The sequence below is a fragment of the Phaenicophaeus curvirostris genome, chromosome 1 (assembly GCF_032191515.1).
Source record: "Phaenicophaeus curvirostris isolate KB17595 chromosome 1, BPBGC_Pcur_1.0, whole genome shotgun sequence".
NCBI lineage: Eukaryota > Metazoa > Chordata > Aves > Cuculiformes > Cuculidae > Phaenicophaeus > Phaenicophaeus curvirostris.
The window spans coordinates 8,888,457-8,909,477 of NC_091392.1; the positions used below are offsets into that span (position 1 = coordinate 8,888,457).

The following is a 21,021-nucleotide window of genomic DNA, read 5'->3' on the forward strand; positions in this document are numbered from 1 at the left end:
AATTTGATACTTGTGTGTTATGTGCCATTTGAAAGTTTTCAAACTGTGTGAAAAAGCAGATGCTCATCAAGATGATTTCATTTTAAGCGCTGATGTGTTGGAGGCAGGCCAGTTGTGTAGTATCCACTTCTAACTGTGATTAATTAAGAGATATAACTTCAGGCTTTGTCAGTTCTTTTGGTCCAACTTTCCTTATTGGCAAGGGTATAGGAGTGAGTATAGGAAGTTTTGTATATTTTTGTCCCTCATGGGTGTGTTTCAACAATGTACTTGATGCTTTTTTGAGGAGGGAAATCATGATTTGCCTGTGAAGCAAAAATATGTAAGTAATGCTTATGTATAAAGAGGTGTGACTGAATTTTGCTGAGCCTTAGGGAAAATGAAAAAGAAATTGCAGTGTCAAGATAGAGCTTTAAAAACTGGATTGTGAAAATGCAGCTGCACAACCTCTGAAGTAAACTCTGGAACCCATCTTAACTGCCAGAGAGACTCTTTGCAGAAGACACTGTCAGTAACCCACTGACTTGGAAGTAGGAAGGAAGCCTGCAGAGTTAATTTGAGTGTAGTTCCTATGGCTAATCCAAAAACCTTGAGTTCAGAGTGTTTTGATTTAGATGTTCAAATATCTCTTAGAGCAGCAAATAATTACTTTGTGAGTTTGGAAATTTTCTAATGTGATAAAAATAGTTTCCTGAGTTGTTTGGGCTTATTTTCTATCCATGCATTTAGTATGAAAATATACCACAGTTTACAGTTTAGGTTTTGCTATTGTTGATCGAGTACATTGTTGTAAATACAGATGTTTCAGGATGCTAAATTCTAAAGGATTCTGTAAGATGTTGACCTACCTTTTTTTTTTACAGCTCATGCTTTTCCAGCCCTCAGCCAGTGGTTGTCAATACTATGGTTATGCTGTCCCACACTAGTGATTTAGGCACCTGTATATATCCAAGCAATGAAAATAGCTATCAGGCATTCACTTCAATAGGCAGATGACTATATTTTTGAGGAAGACGCTTTCTATCTTCAATCTAAATCACCCATTGAAGGCCATACTTTCCCCTGACTAGAAAGGAAGCTTTTCCTTACTGGTTCCCTGGAATGTGAAAATCAGGGCATTATTATTTAAGAATGTGAAATTCTGAATGACAAATTCAGGCCTATCTCTTCAGAAGGAAAACAGTTTATTCCAGTGCTGCATCTCGCACTGCTTCAGTTTCACGATGCTATCAATGCACTAAAGCCATATAAATTCTATCCTCCCACCTGACATTAATTGCATGATCCATCTAGTCACTTGACTTGCCTGTAGCTTCATGGCCAGGAATGCTACATTTCATAGCCTGAAGGTTTTGGTCTTTATTTTTTCCTCTGTCTTTTTATATTGATTTTATGTGCTTATAGCATGTAATTTATACTAAATATTTATGAAAGTTTAAATAAGAGACAGGTAAGTAAAACACACTGAAATAAACAATGAACACATTATACTCAAAATTTAAGGTAGATTTTCCAGCTAATTCCTTAACATATTTTATTAGCTCAGTCACCAACCTTTGTTCACTTCAACTTTCCATTGAAGCTGGAATGAATAGCATAGTGATGGATATAGTAGAGCACATCTACTTTGTGGCTCCCTTTAAACAGTTTTATGCAATGTTCTTGCTGTTGTCATCTCCCTGTCTTTACCTGAGCCTGTTAGTTTCCAACTTCTGTTTTTATTTCACGGTATGCTTAGTAACAGTCCAGAATTTTTCTTTACTGTATGGTTAGATTTTCCATTTTGGATCCCACCCAAAGATAACTCAATAGAAAACTCTGGGTGTGATGCTTAAATACTTTCCAAAATAAAAATCAACATTCTCTGTAGTGATCCAAGCAGTTATGCATGCTTAATTTTAGTACATTGCCATTTTGAATGGAGTGACAACAAATCTGCTTGACAAGCAGGAACTCAAAACTAAAACACTGTTTCTCTCACTTGTAGTTGAGACAGAGGGCTTTTCCACAGTAGATATGGACTACAATCTTGTATTTGCTGTGGTTGCAATAAAGATCCTCTTTCCTGTTGTCTTAATGCCTGGAAATATGTGAATGCTCAGAGTGGCATCCTTACCCATTGGTCTCATGTCATCTTTCCAGTGATGCTGGCTTATCTTGCCATATAGCTACTTGACCTTCATTCTGGTTTCATGCCAAAGGCTTTCCTCATTCAGTCCTGCTGGCCATTTACTCCTCTCTGCCTGGGGAGCCAAAGTAGCCTCGAAAATAGCCATGGCACTCTTGCATGCTGATAACTATTGATACATATGCCCTGCTTGCCTAATCCCTGCCTGACGAGGGCATGGGTTGAGACAAATGTATAGTTTTTCTGTTTGTTTTGGTTTTGAGATCTGTATTCGACCCTGGTTGTGCAATCAACTTCAGATGTGCACAAAGCTCTTTGCATGATTTGATCCACAGCCTACAATCTTAGTCTGCAGAAGATACTATTTAACCTCTCCAATTCCTTTTGGAACAAGCAGTATGGTTTACACTAAGGGAACGAAGCCAGCCAGTGCAAAACAGTGACAAGTATGAGATCTGTAATGTTCTGGTTTTGGCTGGGATAGAGTTAATTTTCTTCACAGTAGCTAGTATGGGTGATGTTTTGGATTTGTGCTGGAAACAGTGCTGATAATACAGGGGTGTTGTAGCTGTTGCTGAGCAGTGCTTACACAAAGTCAAGGCTTTTTCTGCTTCCCACCCCACCAGTGAGTGGGCTGGGGTTGCACAAGAGGGTAGAAGCAGGCACAACTGGGACAGCTGACCCCCAGCTGACCAAATGGAAATTCTGTACCATATGATGTCATGCTCAGCATATAAAGCTTGGGAAAGCAGAAAAAAGAGGGAGATGTTCAAAGTAGCAGTGTTTGTCTTCCCAGGTAACTGTTAAAATATGATGAAGCCATGCTTTCACCGAGATGGATGAGCACCTGACTGCTGAGGGAAGCAGTGAAGGCTTTGCTGCATGCACAAGTTTTCTTCACTTATTAAACTGTCTTTTCTCCACTCACAAGTTTTCTCACTTCTATCCTTCTGATTCTCTCCCTCATCCCACCTGTAGAGAGTGAGCGGCTGTGTGGCACTTAGTTGCTAGCTGAGATTAAACTTCAACAAGTTAATAATTATAAGGACCCTTTAATCTTACTGCTCTACTCAATGGCTCTGCCTCAGGACAGGGAAAATAAGCAGGGATCTAGGACTACACTTTAGGTTCTGGACTGTGACAGGCAATGATTTCAGAAAGGTGTTCAGTGTTAACAAATCCCAGGGACAAAAAACCATCAGTTTGGAGTTGTGCACATCTGTGCTCTGACTGTGAGTTTTCTGTCTCAAGTTGTAATGGCATCAAGCTCTCAAGAAAGATGTTAAAAAATGGTCATAGAAGAATTTTCTGCAAACAGCTGAAAAAACAGAGGAAAGCTTAATGCCCAAGCCATGTTAATCTAGAGGAGCTACCGACTGAAGTTTTGGAAGAGATAAATGGTCTCTTTGGAAGAGATGATGGTCTGAGGAGCACAGTGGAGATACCAGGCAAGATGCCTCACCTTGGAAATCAGGATGACTGAGTTTATTACAGGCTTTCTTGTTCAGGTGATGTGCAAATCTGTGCAGTTCCTGTCAGGCGTCTGTGCATGTTTGCAGTTTTAATTCCGTTGTCTAATTCTGTGCAAATGCTACCTCAGTGGTAGAGACCTTACAAGGCACAGTCTGTAGACTGGATGAAGAATTGCATCTTTTGTCCAGGCTAGACTTAATGGGGATGTCCCAGTCAAATTCTCATCTTCGGATCAGCTGTTTCAAGCAGCAGAAGTATTACATGCTAGCTATGTCCTCAGTGTCCAGAAGGGTTGGTGCAGTCACACATGAAGCAATATGCAATCCTGTAATGAGCAGCTTTCTCTGTGAAAGGTTCTGTAATCCTATCAACAGCTGAACTATTAAACAGCCACAATTCTCACTGTCAGATGGGGACTGCAGACACAGAGATGAACTGACTTTCCCGAGTTCACTCAAGTTATCTATGGCAAAGCAGTCACAGATCTAAAATTGCATGTGTCTCCTCTCTCTTTTTTTTATATTGCAAGTATATTTTTTGTACACTCTCAAGTCACACTTCATGTGTTACTTTATAAATTCTGCTAGAAGGTTTTTTTTTTCTGTAATGTAAGGCTTTGCTGCGGGGGGTGCCATTTGTTTCTGGTGGCTTTGTAACATAGCTGGGCTTCACACGAGAGAATGCCTTCAGGGCCTTCTTCAGTTTCAGCACTTTTCCCCTCTGTTCCCTGTATTTCCTTTTATCAGGCAAAGAATTCACTTTGGATGGTCCTTCTGCACATCTTGCCACTGGCTCTAATTAATAACCTGCTTCCAGAAATTCCACTCATTGTCTTTTTTTTTCTTTTTTTTTAATTTAAGAGGCTGTTCAGGATAATTACTGTCTTTAAAGTTTTATGAATCACAGTGTTTGACATCTGTGATGCTGATTGATTTTCGGAAAACTGCACTTTTTGTTCTAATATTCAATTTGTCACTGTTACTTACAAACAAGTAAGAGATTTAAAACCCCAAAGATGCAGATGTTCTTTAGCTTTGTTGCCATCTGTTTTCCTGCCTACTAGATTCCAAGACTAACATCTATGCATTTTAATGAAGCTACATTTATATAGTAACAATACAACAGGACGGAAAATGCATACAACAGAAAGTCTTTAATATAAGTTGATTGTTAAATGGCGTGTTCGTAGAGCAATATTTTTTCTGATTTTTTTTTATTTTGATTATAAACTTATCTTTACCTAGAGAGACTGAAAAACCTGTTGTTTTGCTCAGTTGTACATAAACTGCAGATCAGAAAACAGATTTCCATGGAAATCTCCCTAGAAAGGCATTTGCTTAAAAAATTTTACATTGTGGCATTTAAACAGCATTCTTCCTGGATTCAGAAAGCCAAACTCTTCCCAGCGCTTCTTGAAGTTGTGTGCCTAATGTTTGAATTCTTCATTTAGTTTGCTAGAAACCTGATTTCTCACTCCAACGATTTATTTTTTAGAATTAGCTCATTGATAATGGTTGAAAGGTTAGGATTACTGTAGAATAAAAGTCTGATTTATTAAAAACATATTACATTCCTTCCCCAAATTATCTAGATAATTTCTGTCTTTAAATCTGTGATATCTTTTGGTAATATTTCCTTAATGGATTGAACTGCCCACCTTCTAATTGGCAATTATCAAAATTTCTAACTCAGGCAAATACAAGTAACCAAGATTTTATACGTACTTCTTTCTGTTAAAATGAAAGTATTTCAGGTGGAAATACTGGTGTATGTTGTAGCTTGTGAGACTACAAAGCGGTAACTACTAATTAAACCTTTATTTATATTCAAAAAGAAATATGCAGTCCTAAGTGCCTTCATCTGTACTGTAACAAAGTTTATAGTCAACACTGCTAATCCCATGTGCTTAGAAGTGATATTTTGGGAGATAACATCTCAGATGCTCATGGCTGCTCATCTGTTATAAGTAGATTAGCTGTATTTTTGGAATTAAATTCTTGTCTGTTCTGCTTTCCCCATTTCTCAGCACTTAAATTTATACTGTCTTCGTCTCTCATCTCCCTGAAATATTTAGCATTCTTTGTCTTCAGTACTGGTATCTCTTGTCTGAACTCATTTCAGGACATCCAGTTTATCAGACACTTCCAGCATGGTTGAGGCAAATCCTTGCTTGGTGTAAATCAGGCCAATAGTGGTCTTAGGATTCTGTAATAATTTCCTTATTGTCCTTATTTCTGTTCACCTACACACTGACTGACCTTTGCTTTTGTGATTTTGTCTCTTCCATCCATTTTTTCTAATCCACAGACTACCCAGCCTGTACATTTTGTTATTAACATCATATTCTTCATCCAGCTCATGGCATTTGAGCACGGCAGTGATTCAATGCAGACTGATATTATTAAATAATCTTTTCCATGGAAGAGACTGTCTTCTTGCTGTAGCATCTGCCTTAAGAAGATTTTGGGCCGATATGTCCTCTGTCTAGCCTCTCAGAGGCCAATAATCATGAACTATGATGGTCCAAGGAATCCGTAACAGAGTAGGCAGGTGTGATGCAAAGCTAATGAGTTCATGCCAACATGACCTGAAGGAAAGCAGAATAATCACGTGTTCTCCAGCACCTGAAGCTGTAAGATGTGTCAAAAGACTGACTTAATACGTACCAAAAAACCAGTATTAGGAGGGAAGGTGTGAACTTTCTTAAAAGAAAGTGAGATTTCCAGAGTTTAATAAGACAACTTAGTCCAGGAGCAAAGATATGCCTGTACTATTAATGGTTTTTCAACCTCCTTGGCATGAGCTGAGCTAATTTTACCTGTAGATAAAATCACCATGGCTTTTGTCAATTCATGAACTTTCTCAGTAAGTGAATCCTGGGCACATACTAGGAAATCAACAACACTATATTACTCAGAGATGACATAAAGAATTGAATAATACTATATGGCTGGTAAATAAAAACAAACAACCCCCCCAAAAAACATAAATAAAAGCATCTTCCTAATGAAATATATTATTTTGTTTCATTCAGCCATGACAGTGGGAAGAAGCATGTTGGAAAACATGTCAGCATGTTGTATATGCAGCTGTCTAAATCAGTGAAAGGTCTTCTCAGCCTCTCTGTTTCTTCACCATAAATTTGTCAGTCTCTGGCTTCAGAAGGACTTGGTAAATCATGGACTGGCTGGTCATTGAATTCTCCTTGGTCCTTTATAAGCTGTACAGAGTTATTGGGAACTTTTGGATATCTAAGACACACCTAGTGAATGTCTGTTCTAATGTCTCTTAAATTCAAGTAACATCATTAACATTGTGTCCTGGCTTGAGAGTGAAGAAATATGAATACATCTTAAATCCAAGGGAATCTTGTGCATTAAAGAACTTAAGACTTAATAAGTCTGCTTCCATTGAGCACAGTATTTGGTTCACACTACTCTTTAGGAACTCAGCGGAAGTACTGATATATTTAAAACAAGCATTTATGAAAATCACTTAAGATTGGTTAAGCACAGTTACGTATTTTCCCAGTTTTTGCTGAAGATGAATGCCTGTGATGACAGGAGCAGGAGCTGGAGAAAGGTGATTTTTCTATTCCAGCCCCATCACAACTTCCTTCATCTCCCCTTTCTGATCCTATCCAGGCAGTTAGAGACATCTCATCTCCTGTGATGCTGCAGTGCATCCACCAGAAATCAAAGTGGAAGTCCTGCAACATGAGAATTGTTTAGGTAATTTGAATTGGCAGAGGAAGGAAAAGCTTAGCACTTGTTGCTTCTTAAGATTCTTTGTTGCATCTTTGTAATTGTTTGGTTTTAAGTACACCACAAAGTTTATCTGCTGTGCCTTTGAACAGAACGCATACATGCAGAGCTTCTTTTTCCTGTTGACTTCAGGCTGCTAGTTTTGACACCTTTATAATAAAACTGTTGGCTAGATGCAAAGCTTCAGGCTTGGCAGGACCTCAGGAAATCAGGAGAGAAGGAAGCAGTTCTTGTAAGATCAAGAGTTACAAAGGCAATAGATTAACAGGAATCATTTACAGCTGAGCTAACCTATTTAAAAGTAGCAAGTACATGAAAAAGGAAAATTATTAGAGTGCTTAATGATAAAAGCATTATTCCTTGCAAAATGAATTTTAAGACTTAAAACCATCTTTCTGAATGCCTGTAGTATTTGTGATGCAGCCCTGAAGGACAAAATACAGTCTAGGAAAATATCATGTAATTTCCACCACCTGGTGTTTCCTGCTAGCTGGTTCTATACCTTCAGAGTTGCAAAGGCTATTAACACAAGAAGTGATTTCTCCCAAGGCATCCATTTATGATCAAATTTGTGGTGCTTTAATTTACAGCACAGATCTCCTAGGCTTCAGAGTTTATAAACAGAAAGAAACAGAAGTGGGCAATTTCATGGCATAATTCAGAGCCTACAACTGGGAGGGTATTGTTGATAGTAACACTTCTTTTAAGTGTTTAAATTCTTAGTTCATGCTGGAATAGCATCGTGGAACCTAAATATGTCTGTTATTTGGGGCCAAAGGGGACAGATAAATCTAATTTATTAGATTTTTCATGTACTCAATGGAAGGAGGCAAATGCCTACACAAACTAAAAATTCCAGCTTCTTAAAATTTTCTTCCAAGATGCACTCTCCCCACATCACTGTACTGATCCAAGTCCATAGAAGTATACCAGCTCTCCAAAAGGGTAATTCACATTTCAAGTGAACCATTATAGATTTTTTTTTACCTTTTTCCAGAGACTCCAAAGGAAACTTGGGCAAGTATGCTTACATCTTGGAAACCCATAGTAAAATAAATGCAAACCAAATCATCCATTTTGTGGAGGATAGTCTGATATTTCCATAACAATGATTATTAAAATCATATGGCTGGTTTTCCCTGGAATGTATATTTCTCTGTGCTATGTACATGAAACAAACAGCACAGAATTTGTATTTCAAGAGTGCTGATGAACAGTTTTTATTATTTTTATGAGAAATCTACCCAAAATATTTTGTATCTGGGTCTGTAATGAATTCTTGAAGAACAACTGACTTCAAAAATTAGCATTACAAAGAACAAGAAATCACATGATATAAATATGTTTTCACAGCATTCCAGCTGTAAAACTGGTGAGAGAGCTTTGCAAACAGATTTGGGTTTAATAAGGAAATTCGAGTTGCCCACTCTCTGAGCTAAGAATTGATTACTGGAGATACCTATAAAATATTTTTGGGGAGAAAAAACAACCTAACCAATCCACCCTCTAAAAAAGAAAGACTTTGTTAGTGTTGTGGTAAGATCAAGCTGTGGAATCATACTGAACAAACACAGTTAATACTGTGCTACCATCAGATATCATGTTAAAACTCTACTTATTTGTTTAATTTTTATGTCTTTTATTTTTATTAGAATGATATGGGAGGTCAAAGGAGCCTAATAAACAAATGGACTACTTTTCTGAAAGCCAGGCTTGTGTGTTCAATACCTGGTCCTGAAGGAGCAGACACACATTTTGATGAGCTGCGTAAGTTGATTTGTCTTTAGCAGTCTATTTTGACATTGGTATTGCTTGGGTGTTTGTCATTGTTTGTGGAAACACGATGTTTTGTTCTGATTTTGTTCCTTATCCAAACAGTGCTGGTAATATCTCTTTTATTAGAAGTCCATGATTATAACTGGAATTAGTGTAATGAGAGATATGAAATTCTTGTCTTCCACTCCAAAAGCTGAAAAGTGAAAATCTGATTCCATATAAAAAACAGTTACTTGCAAATAGCAAGCTTCAGAATATTAGCACAAATTCACATGGTAGAAATTAAGATTCAGACAAATATAAAGGTTTGTTACATATTTACAAATCTCCAAACTATAAATGGTAAACACAGAGATATTCAGTTAATGTTTAATTAAAAAAAGCAACAAACATTTTTCCTATTACAGAAGATATATTCTTACTTTCTACAAGAGATGAGAGAAACCCGCTTGTATATGGAGTCTTCACTACAACAAGGTATGCATTAGAATCACATTTGCTTCTGGAATAAAATGCTGAAGATCTTACTCAGGCCTTTTATTAAACCCTTCTATTAGTAGTTCCTTATTCCTGAGAGCAGGGAGAGACTACTTGAGTAATGCCTGCAGTAACTGGGCTGTAGTGACTAAGGACAGTATTTTCAGAAATGGGTATAAATTATGTCCCTAAACCACTGTGTGCCTGGCTTTTGAAAACGGTTGTAAAAAATAATGAAAATTTAACAATCAAAAGCTTGCTAGTTTATTTCAATCATGCTTAGCTGAATTTGCAAATTTCAGTAATTTATTGAGCAATCAATAGTTACTATTTAAGACAATTCACTGTTGTGAAGCATTATTTTTGTAAGCATCAATTTGATATCAGCTATTCCTTAGGATCAAACCCCACTATTTAAAGTGATATTTCAGGTTTTTTTTTAGACAGGACTAATTTGAAGGATAACCCATATTTATCCCAAGGGGATAGATTAATTAATTAATGAACCTGTCAACTTCATTAGTGAAGTGTTCTACATAGCTGTCAAAAAGAAAATCAACAACTCCAGAACATTTGAATTAAGTGTAAATAATGACTAGCCAAATGCTGAACAGTATGATTACAATGAGCAATTTCCAAGGCACTCCTTAACTCAGAAGCAGCCACCACAGTGGGTCCATAGAATATATAACTACATAAGATATTTAAAATTTAATGAAATGTTGTACAATGAATGAAATGGCATGTGAAATAATAAAGTACATGCCACTTAACAACCTGGCATGATGTTCTTTGGAAAACTGGACTGTTTGTGGAAAAAAAAGGAAAAAGACATTTTTATTGTCTCTCCTATGCAACTTGTAATTCTCAGACATATCTCCTGTAATGTCACTAATATATAGACTTTCAGACGTGAACACAATGTAAAAGCAAGTCCTTCACTTGCAGAGAATTCTAACCAAAATAGTTAATAAATGATAACTGTCAGCCATTAGGAGAAATGCCAGTCTATTTAGTGGTCTCAAATGCTAAGTCCAGGTTTCAACTGAGCAAAGCTTTAAACTGTAATGACAGCGACATAAAATATCTGTAGTTATCAGACCTGTATGCTTTGTCTGTTATGTAGCACCACTTACATCAACTCTCAGGTGCAGGATTGATCCAAACCCAATTAGTGTCTGTGCAAATAGTTGATTTACTGGATGAGGCCTGCGTTGATGAAGCATGTTTACAATATGCATATCAATCCATCATCTTTTTCAGCTCTGTCTTCAAAGGCTCTGCAGTTTGTGTGTACAGCATGGCAGATATCAGAGCTGTTTTCAACGGTCCCTATGCTCACAAGGAGAGTGTGGATCATCGGTGGGTACAATATGAAGGTCGCATCCCGTATCCCAGACCTGGTACAGTAAGTGTCTGCTTAATTACATACTTCTATTTTTACTCAAAACAATTGTACTTCACACCCCTCACCAAACCTCTAATTTATATTTGCCACTCAGGATGTTTCCAATTATCCTGTCACCCCCTCCCCTTCTGTTGGCAGCTCAGACTTCTACCTACCCTTTATATATAAAAATATACATTTTTCCATGTCTCTGAGATAAGTGTCCACTTTTTTTGCCTTTCATATTGTGATCTCCTACTGTACAACTGTGTTTCTATCTGTTGGGGTCGTTTCTAAGGCATCAACACTTCATAAGAAGCCAAATGCATTTCGTTATGGAGAATTAATTTATGATGACTTATTTTAAGTCTTGTATTTCTGTTATCTTTGTGTCTATTAAAATCCTATTCCTTTACATGTGGTCATTGATACTATTATGCTTATTTGTGCACACTGTGTTTGTTGTCTTTTGAAGTAAACTAAGGATTTAGTTGCTGGAGATTTTAGGTGATGAAAGAGAGTTTAAGAAAAGAAGTTGAATATCAGGAAACACCTCTAAATCCAAATCTCTTAGACTTCAGATATAACAATCAGGCCAAAACAAAGAGGAAAATTTTGAAGGAGTTATTAAAGAATTCTCCCCTGATTCTGTCTTGTTATTAAACTTGGAAAAGCATGGACCTACATTACAGTTGAGGAAGAAAATGGTATTTCCAATAAATGGTATTTCCAAACGACTTTAAAAAGTCATCACAAATTTGAGCAACTTTTTGTACATAGAATGTAAAAGAGCAATGATTTAAGAATAATACAGATATTATGCAGGATAGCTTTACAGTATCTTGGTTAGGTATTCAGTGAACTTTCACTATGCAGCTGCACAAATCCAGCCAAGCACTGAGCAACTGAAGTTGGGCCGCTGCTGGTACCTTGCCTAGAAGCCATATAGGTGTTTCTGCACTGTTTCACTGACATCACCACTGATGTAACCTTGTTTCAAGCCACATTGTCTAGCACTTCTTTTCCAATATTTCCTTTTGTCTCTGTGTTTTCTTCATCATCCTTCCAACAGACCCAATTGAATTCCCAGGCTTCAACATGTCAGGCCCTGAGCTCTGGTTCCCTCCCCTCAGCTGCAGGGGAGTCACAGAGGGCAATGCTCTCTACAAAGACTGCAGCTCCAGGGACTGATTTGGCCTGCCTAGGATCTGTGCTGCTGGAGCAAATGCACTCCTAATTTGGACAATTTAGTCACTGCAGACCTACGCATCTCTCTCTCATGCAGATACATAGTGACTCCAGAAAAGCAGATTACATTTAATTTTTCTGTTTGTTTTTTTTTTAAGCATGTGTAACTCCATTACTGGTTAAGACTTGCAGATGAATTCAGTTTTAAATACAAAAATGGTGCCAGTGAGAACAATAGCTGGTCCCATGGCATCTAAAGAGATTAAAATAACTCTCTTTAAAAAGTCAGAGTGCCCCATAAGGATGAACGCTCTAAACAGATAGATGGGTCATAAGCTCATTGCATTTTTGAGTGTATTAGCCATCACATGGTTGAGCTGGGATTCACGAGGAAACATGTCATGCTGAAGCATGTCAGTGCTGATCTTTATCGCTGATTTGAATATCCATGCTCGCAAGTATTTTAAAGGTTGGACAGTTTAAAGATAAACGGATATTTTCCATAAGCTGCCCTTTAACTCTCCAACTACTTCCTTTAAGCACCTGGTAAGTATGAGAAAATGATCCCATAAAAATCCTTAGGACCTCCATACTCAATGGATTTCTGTAGGAATTTGTTTGACCAAGGGTTGAGAATGGAAGTGGATTTTACTGAAGAAAACTCTCAGAAGAAAGATATGTGTAATATTTGCTATGCAGATAAGGCGAATTTATTGCCACATAGTTATTTATCTTTTAGTGAACTGGACTGTGACATGCTTCAGGCTCAGTAGTTTAATATAGGGTATCCTAATAAGTAGATTCATGTCATGCTTTCATCTTATAATGGGCTATGCCAGACCTCTGAATATAAACAAATTTAGGCTGGGATCTGACAAAGCAGTGCAGCGCTCAAAGGAAAGGAAAAGAAGCAGCATGTGACATCCCTATAGAACACTGCAGTGTGAATGCTGAAATAGTCTTCCTTAAAAATTAATTTCATCATTTCTTGCTAGCTAAGAGGTGGTTCAGGAATGCTAAGAACAAAGCCAAGGGGGGATAGTCTATGCTTTTTTTAAGTTACTGGAACATTTCTGAAATTTACACCCTACCTAATTGTTACTTACAATTAGTAACAGTCTGCACTGACCTGATTTTATACTTCTTCTATTTTAAGTTAATGGAGAAGTCTAAAAATGGCTCTACTAGGAAAAGTGTTTCCTTTGATGTTTGGCTTTGCAAGAGGCACTGACTTCCTCTCAGCATTTATACAGAAGCAGGAGAGTGCTTACCCTAATTTAACTTTCTGCTCAGCTGCCTTTATCTCCTAAGTAAATAAAGCTGCTCAGTATAGAGGCTGTGACCACTTTGATATTGAAATTTTGACAAAATGCTTCCTGTGGCAATTTGTGTCAGAGATAAACTCCTAACATGAGCATGATATCATGCCTCGGCAATGCTTAGCAGCATGCAGGCAGTAGGAACTCCTGCCTGTCTGGGGTCCTGGGGCTGTGGTGTGGGCTGCCTGCCCTCTGGCGTTGTTCAAAGACCCCTGAAGAAGAGGACTGGGGATCTCCAGCATGCTCCACACCACTGGAACTGCAAAATATACAGCTCTTTTACCCTAACTTCTCTCAGCAGTATTAAAGGACAAGTGAAAATAATGGAAATTAAATAGAGGCAAGGCTTCAAATCTATTTCAATTTCTAAACTGAAAAAAAAAAAACCCTGAGAAAGAAATAACATGCAGCAGGCAGCCCTGCCACAAAGGGTGATATGAAAACATTAGGGAGCTTTTGCTCTATCTTCTTTAGCTGTTTAAAAACTGGACCTCAATATCTGCAGCTATCTACATATAATAAGACCAGTTTTATTCCAGTATCTTAGAATTTCACCCAGGAAATTATCCATTGATAATGAAATCATCAGGGATTTTCTTTAAATTGTATTCTGTGTTCTGAAACAGTTTTTTCATAACACCCTCACAAGAAATCACAGAAGGCATTTGAATAAGATTTTCGGTGAATTAGGAGGAAAAAATCCCATCTCTAGCCTATTTACTTAGCTGTAACCATTGCAGGATCGGAGCAGTGCCCAGTGCCTGTTTGGCAGCTCTGATGGCATGCAAAAGAGTCATCCTTATTTCACTGATGATGAATAAATGTCATTGAGGTCAGATTTTTAGAGGACTGTCAGTGTTTAAAGATGCAGATTAACACAGTCTGATCCACTGCAGAACACAGGACTCTTAATAGCTTTCCAAGACAACACCAAATACTTTTGTTGGATCTGGATTTTTTGCTAATCAGTTTGCCAAAGCTCTAAGTCAGCAAAGTGAGATTCTTGAACTCTAATTAATTTCTTAGCTACAAGAAGAAACAGCCCAGCATGCTGCTTTTGCCCATTTGAAGGGTTTTGTGTCTCTTCTTTCCCACTCCAGATCTGAATATGGATCTGAGCTTTTAATTCTTCATGTATTTTTTTTTCACAAGTTCCCTTACAAGCCCAAAGATTCTCCTGTGATCTTTTTCTTTTTTTTTTTATTTTATATTGCTTTTTCTCCCTTTCTTCAGTAAAACTTATTTCTTCTGCTAATCCAGGGCACAGGCTGATCGAGATGTGGTGTCCATCCCATTGGGACTTGGCTGAGCCACAGAGAAATACTGTCTGCCAAAAAACCTCCCCCTGTCCTTCCATCTGGTTAGTTTTGCTGCTTTAATAAGTGTGTTAATAAAACACTGGGGGTTGCACAGGTTTCCCTTGTTATTTTTAGACTTATCTTCCTCTTCCACCTGATCTTTTATTGGAAAGACTGCATTCTTTGCTTCTCCAATTCCTATCTCCTTTGATCTCCCCACTGTATATGGGGCTGCTTAATTAAGTGAAATGTTTCACTTCATGGGTTTATTTTCCTGAGAAAGCCTCCTCCACCTCATCTTACTTCCCAAAACGTTTTCCCCAACATGATTCACCTCTCAGTTCACAGCAGCCTTTTGAAACACTTCAGCCTCCTTTCCTACTGGCAGAGGTCAACAGAGAATTGCAAAGTGCCAGCTGCAAAGTCAAGTTCACTCACCTAGCTGTCCAGTTAGCCTCAGATTAGTGCTTTCTTATCTCAGCCTTTTCTATCAAGGGCACAGGTGTGTTAAGTGGAAAAGCAATACAAGGTGCTCAAGACAAACAGTAGAACACAGTAGAACAAATCTCACACATCCAGTGGAACGCAAACTCTATCTTTAAAAACATGGATATTTCAATTTATTTGTAGGGATTTCTTTCTTTGTTTCCCTTGTGCTTTCTGGTGGCAGGAGTTGTTTCCATTTGAAATTTGCACTGTTTGTTTGTTTCCTGCAGAATCCAGCTCCTTCCTCTCTCCTCTACCCTCTTCCAGGCTTGATCTGAATAGCTGCAAGGTTAGTGTGAAAGTCTCCCTTCTGAGCGTCTAGTCCTTTTGGTACAATCCATCCATCCTGTAGAGAAAAACTAAGGCTTTTAGCAGGCATGTTGAAATACAAAATGAATTGTGCAGTTCTGATCAGACTATAGAGGAACAGGCACATAGTATTTAAGCCACTCAGGAACCCAAGTTTTACCTTCAGAATGGCTTATGGTTAAATCTCCAATGGCACATAAGTGTCAAAGCCCTGAATCATCTCTCAGCTGTCTTCTAATCCACAGAAGATCATAAACCTATAAATATCCCATTTTCTAAAGCACTTCTGGGCATCCTGGAAGCTCATGCCAGTCCTCATTGTTAATATCTTAACCCCTCAGGACTCAGACTTTGCATTTCTCTATAAAATCTGCACTAAAGTTCAAAGTTGAGTGTGAGAGAGGTCCCCATTTAACCCAGAAGTGAGTAGGGAAGGTGCTTATTTGTTTTGTTTCTCTGCTTTTTGCTGGAAGGATCAGAGACAGGGTAACTTATCTGGAACTTGGAAGACTTTACATTCATTGAGGAATGCTGACTACAAGACCGTATCTCCTTGCTATTTAAGTATTCATTCACTGAGAGCTTGGCAAGGACCATGGGGTTAATTCATTCCCTCTGTAGAAGGTTCTGTTGCTCCAGTTCCTACTGCACTCAACGTGGCATAGAGAGCTTTTCAGAGAGAAAGAGATCTTCTCTCTCCCTGGTTAACACCTGAACAACTTTCTTACTACTTTTGGATAAGCTGAGAGGTAATTATTCTATGAAAAGAGAAACAGTGTCAACAGGGAGGAATGAGGAGCTCCCAGCATGGCTCTGGTCCATGCACCTGGAATGGAGGGACACCTTCCCTAGGAAGGAAGCTCAGACTGAGACATCAAGTGCCTGGGTATGGGAGAGACTTAAAAAAAAATTTACTCCTTAATCTTTCACACTGGCTACTTCTGAAGCCCCCAAGAGAGTGACTTGCTGGTGAGGCCCTTAGTTCTCTTGTGAAATGCATGGAAATCCCTGACATAGACTTCAAAAATCCACCAAGTAGATGCCTAGTGCACTCAGTATTATCAAGTCCCTGTTGTGTATTATTCTGTGGGTGTTTGAGTCCCATTGTTAAGTCAACTCAATGTGACAAATCCCTTTTAAAGTCAGCTTTTCAGTATACTTGAAATAGGAACCCTTTTGAAGATCACAAGGAACAGCATTCTGGTGTAAAATTGTCCTTAGACAGCAGCACTCCTTAGCTAAAGATGCATCATTAAATGAAAAAGATTCTTTTTTTTACATACCTTATAGCTAGTTTCCAAAATAATTGTTGCAGTTTTAGTAGGTGTTAGATCCAGCAGCTCTTACTGACTTTGCTGGATGGTGTCAGGAACTGTGCGTTTTGGCAAACTGGAGGTTTGTTTAGGAGCCTAACTTCTGGCACCAGCTTTTGAAAATCTTGGCCAGGGTTCCCATATAATGTTAACACAGTCACACTGTATGTGTCAGTATTGTGTGAGATTTACACATCCATCACTCTGCTAAGCTAATGTGTATTTACTTTTATTTGAGAAAGATTAGCCTTAATTTACCACCTCCTGATCACATTTGTATATAAATAAAAGGTGAGGAAATAAAAGACATCTTTGTAGATCATCTGGGATCAAGACTTAGTCCAGGGTAACTATTGTCAAATTGAGATCACATAGAAGGCACTGGAAAAGTTTTAAATAACTATTGAATTGATTTTTTAAGAGTTTTGTGCTACAGAGTCTATACAGTAGTTGTGCCTTTAGCACTTCCAACTATGTTTCTGTTGGATTTTTTTTTGGTTTGCTTACTTTTCATTTCTTAGCATGTGAATTCTTAGCAAGTTGTCATTCACATCAATGAAGGCCTAAATAACCTCATAAGAATAGACTATATGGTGAATAAGTTTCTTGCAGGATTCTTATCTAGCAGTACTAATTTTACTAATTTAATGTGATTTGTTTTTCTTGATGTCAGCTGTCTAGAAGAAAAACATCAAATCTGAGCTCATTGTTTAGGCTTGTCTGTCAAAAAGAAAGAAACAGGCACCTTCTCTGTGCTGTTCACACACAGTCAAGATAAGAATCTAGATCCAGTCAGATGAATCCTGCCCTGTTGCAAAAGCATCAGATCCTGAGAGAGCACAATTATGATGTTAAAAGAAATTCTGTGGAACCAGATTCTCTTATAGCCCACATGAAACAACCCTGCTAACCTGCTCCTGTGACATTTGACATAAATGCAAATCTCTTCTTGTCTCCAGTGGGAGATGTCACGTATCTAAGACAGCATCTGGTGATGGTGATGTGAATAAATGTGAACTGGGCAGAGAACACTGATATCGTTATCACGGGACGTGCAACAGGATGTGAACTCACATTTTCAGAGGTGAAAGGCTGCTTCACTCATCCACTTGGTGATGCAGCCTTTACCATCATACATCCTATTGATTGCTATGAAAGGAAACACAAGCCAACAGGAATTGTTCTGCAGTGATGGGTGGACACAGCTTTAAACAGCTGCCTGAGAACTTTGCCAACGGGTGGCCAAAGTGAGTTTTTCATTCCTCTGTTCCATCCATCATACAACAGTGAGTGATGCCTCTGGAAATAGCTCCCTTGGCCAAGCATAACAGGGTCACACCTGCCCAGCTGTTCTTGGTGGTCATGCTGTCTTAGGATGGGATCCAAATTCCACTGATATAATTGGAAAAGTCCCTGTTGACTCAAGCAGATCTTTGTCAGACCCTTAGTCCTTGTTTCTCTTAAATTAATTGCACAAGCTGGCTAAGATTTCCCTGTGTCATGTATGGTAGGCTTTGGGTCTTTGAGATTAATGTAGCACCTTTGTATTTCCTTATTGGTAGACATTTAACCCTAGTAGATTTTCATAAGTGATGCCATTGCTTTCATCTTCCTCTGTTGCTGCATTTTTGGCAAAAATCTAGGACATCTCTAAGACCTGTGGGGGCTACTCCCATTTTTCACATAGAAATGAACTTCTGAGTTTAAGCAATCATCAAATTTCCAGAATATGTGAACTGTAACTCAGAGTAACAAGTGAGACATGAACCACAGAAAATGTGCATACAAGGGAAAATTGCCCTCTATTACACAGCAAGGGGAGAGAGTTATTGCATGTTTGGGGAAGTGAAGAAATGAATTTGTTTCCCCTCCTGTATAGACTAAATTGATGCAAAATTTTCGTCCAAAGGCAATTAAAACAAACAAATGTGTTTCTATCTATTAGTTCTGACAAACAGTCCCTGCAGAGACAAACATGGTTTTGAAATCAGTGGCAAAGACTCAGACTTCAGTTGTTCTGATGATAAGGAGGAATATTAATTCCTGAAGTACTTATGTAGCAAGTGCACACATGATTTGGGTTCTGTATAGTTATAATGCTATCTGAATAATTTTTTCTTCTGTTATGGTTCACTTTATATTTTTATGCAAAAGTCTAAAATCTAAAATGCCTTGGTTTGGTCACAGTCTTACTGTATTGTCTTTTGTTGTATAATACAAACATGTGCATTTCTTTGTGAAATTATTTAATTGATATTGTTATTGTTAGAAGCCACGCTGACTACAGCCCACCTCAAGGGTGTAACCTTGTGAAGAATTTAATTTGTGAAAGCACAGCAGAAAACAGACCAAGTTCTTATAGAAATGCTAGGGTAATAGGGATAATTTACTGCAATATATGTTTCCAGTTGAACTGATTTTTTTTCAATAGGAATTTCCTCTTCTTTTTTACATGTATTAAACATTATTTTCAGGGTGTGTACTTTGAACAGTTGTCACAGGCCAACAATGCAAAGCCATCTTTGTTTTCTTGTGAGTTCTTTCACAGCCATACATTAAATTGTATATTGAAACAAACTGACTAAATATGTGATGGAATATATATTAATTCAAATTGGCACAAGTTTATGGTCCATGGAGAAATTTTCAAAATCTATTAGGTGATTCAGGAAACTAAGCCCTTTTTCAATAAACAATTTCAGGGCCTTTGTAAAGATGAGGATGCGCAGGCTTAACTCTTACGGATTGAAATAATGCTAACCAAGTGGGTACTGGCACAAAATCTGATCTCTAGACAGCCATAAAAATCTGTCTAAGCAAGGACTTGTAGTAGATTGTAGTCTCTTAAATCACTCAGGCTACATTCCTCCTAAGTAAAACCAGAGGTCGTATTCAAGTGCAGACCCATAATCACTGTACTGTTTAATGCTAGTGCAGCTTTTGCTATAGTTTAGGCATAATCCAACTGGTACTGTGCTGTGGCAGTGTTTAAGGTCTAAGGTAGACCAGAAATTGTCCCCAGCAGGCATTTCAGATGTGGCGATAGATGTGGATGTAGAACATCAGCTGATCTGTTTTGTTTCTGAATACATGGGTACTGTTGTCTTTGCATACAGGTACATTTGCATATAGAACTATATATGATGAGAATAATTCTGGATTGTATTAGCTATATTTACTGCATAAAAAATTCATCCTTAGACATGGGTATGCAAAACCTGTAGCTACTGGGCAAAGGGTACATTTCCTTTTTAGCTGTGTGCCTCCCTCATCCCAGGCAGAGAAGGGGCAGTGAAACCCAAAGGAGAAAAGGACACAGGCTGGTCCTGAGCCTATTCACGGCTGGTGACTGATATGATGTACCCATGAGAATGGAGTTTGCCAGCAGTGGATGAGGAACGTGCTCAGATCTTGATGTTGTGTTTGTTGTTCCTAATGCTAATGTTTTGGGTAATGTCAAACCTCATACCGTGGAACAAAATCCTAACCGCAAAACCTTAACAGGGACCCTAGATAAAACAGATGTCAAAACGGAGATTTGGGAATGCAAATTAAAGTCGTCTCTGCCAAAATTATCCATGAAGGAGGATTCTAGAGCAATTTCACCATGAGTCTCTAACTTTCTTCTGGCAAACTACAAAGGCATTATTTAATCACATTTCTTTCTTCACAGACTGTGTTATGGCTCCACCTGGCAGGAAACACAGGGATTACTTAGTTAAAAATAGTGTTAGAAAAGAAGCAATCAATGGTTTTTATGTAAAAAAGTTGCCACCAACTGGAATAGTGTTTCCAGTTCATCTTATTATCCAGAATTTGTAGTGCCCCATTAATGCATCTAGATGCCCTCAGATTCAGAAGAGAAGATTTCACAGACTCAGATTAGAGAATAAGTGTAAAACAAGGCATGGGAAAGAGATGCAAGTAGCCATGGGAAGGAGAACAGAAATAGGTGTGCATGAGAGAGGATGGGTCACCAACATGACTGACCATGCAAATATGTTCCTGGACTCATCACAACAGGCAAGGAAGGGAAAAATTTGAAGGAGGTTGAGGAGATGGGTTTGTGGGTGGTATTCAAGCAAGATGTGTGAGGACCAGCT

General features: G+C 38.2%; 1 protein-coding gene across 1 annotated transcript in view; it reads left to right on the forward strand.

Annotated features, from left to right (window-relative positions):
* SEMA3D (semaphorin 3D) overlaps positions 1 to 21,021 on the forward strand; it is a 142,239-nt gene that overhangs the window by 95,244 nt on the left and 25,974 nt on the right. Inside the window, 3 exon segments of the mRNA XM_069875333.1 lie at positions 9,018 to 9,132; positions 9,549 to 9,618; positions 10,882 to 11,026. Coding sequence (XP_069731434.1) covers positions 9,018 to 9,132; positions 9,549 to 9,618; positions 10,882 to 11,026 — 330 coding nt within the window.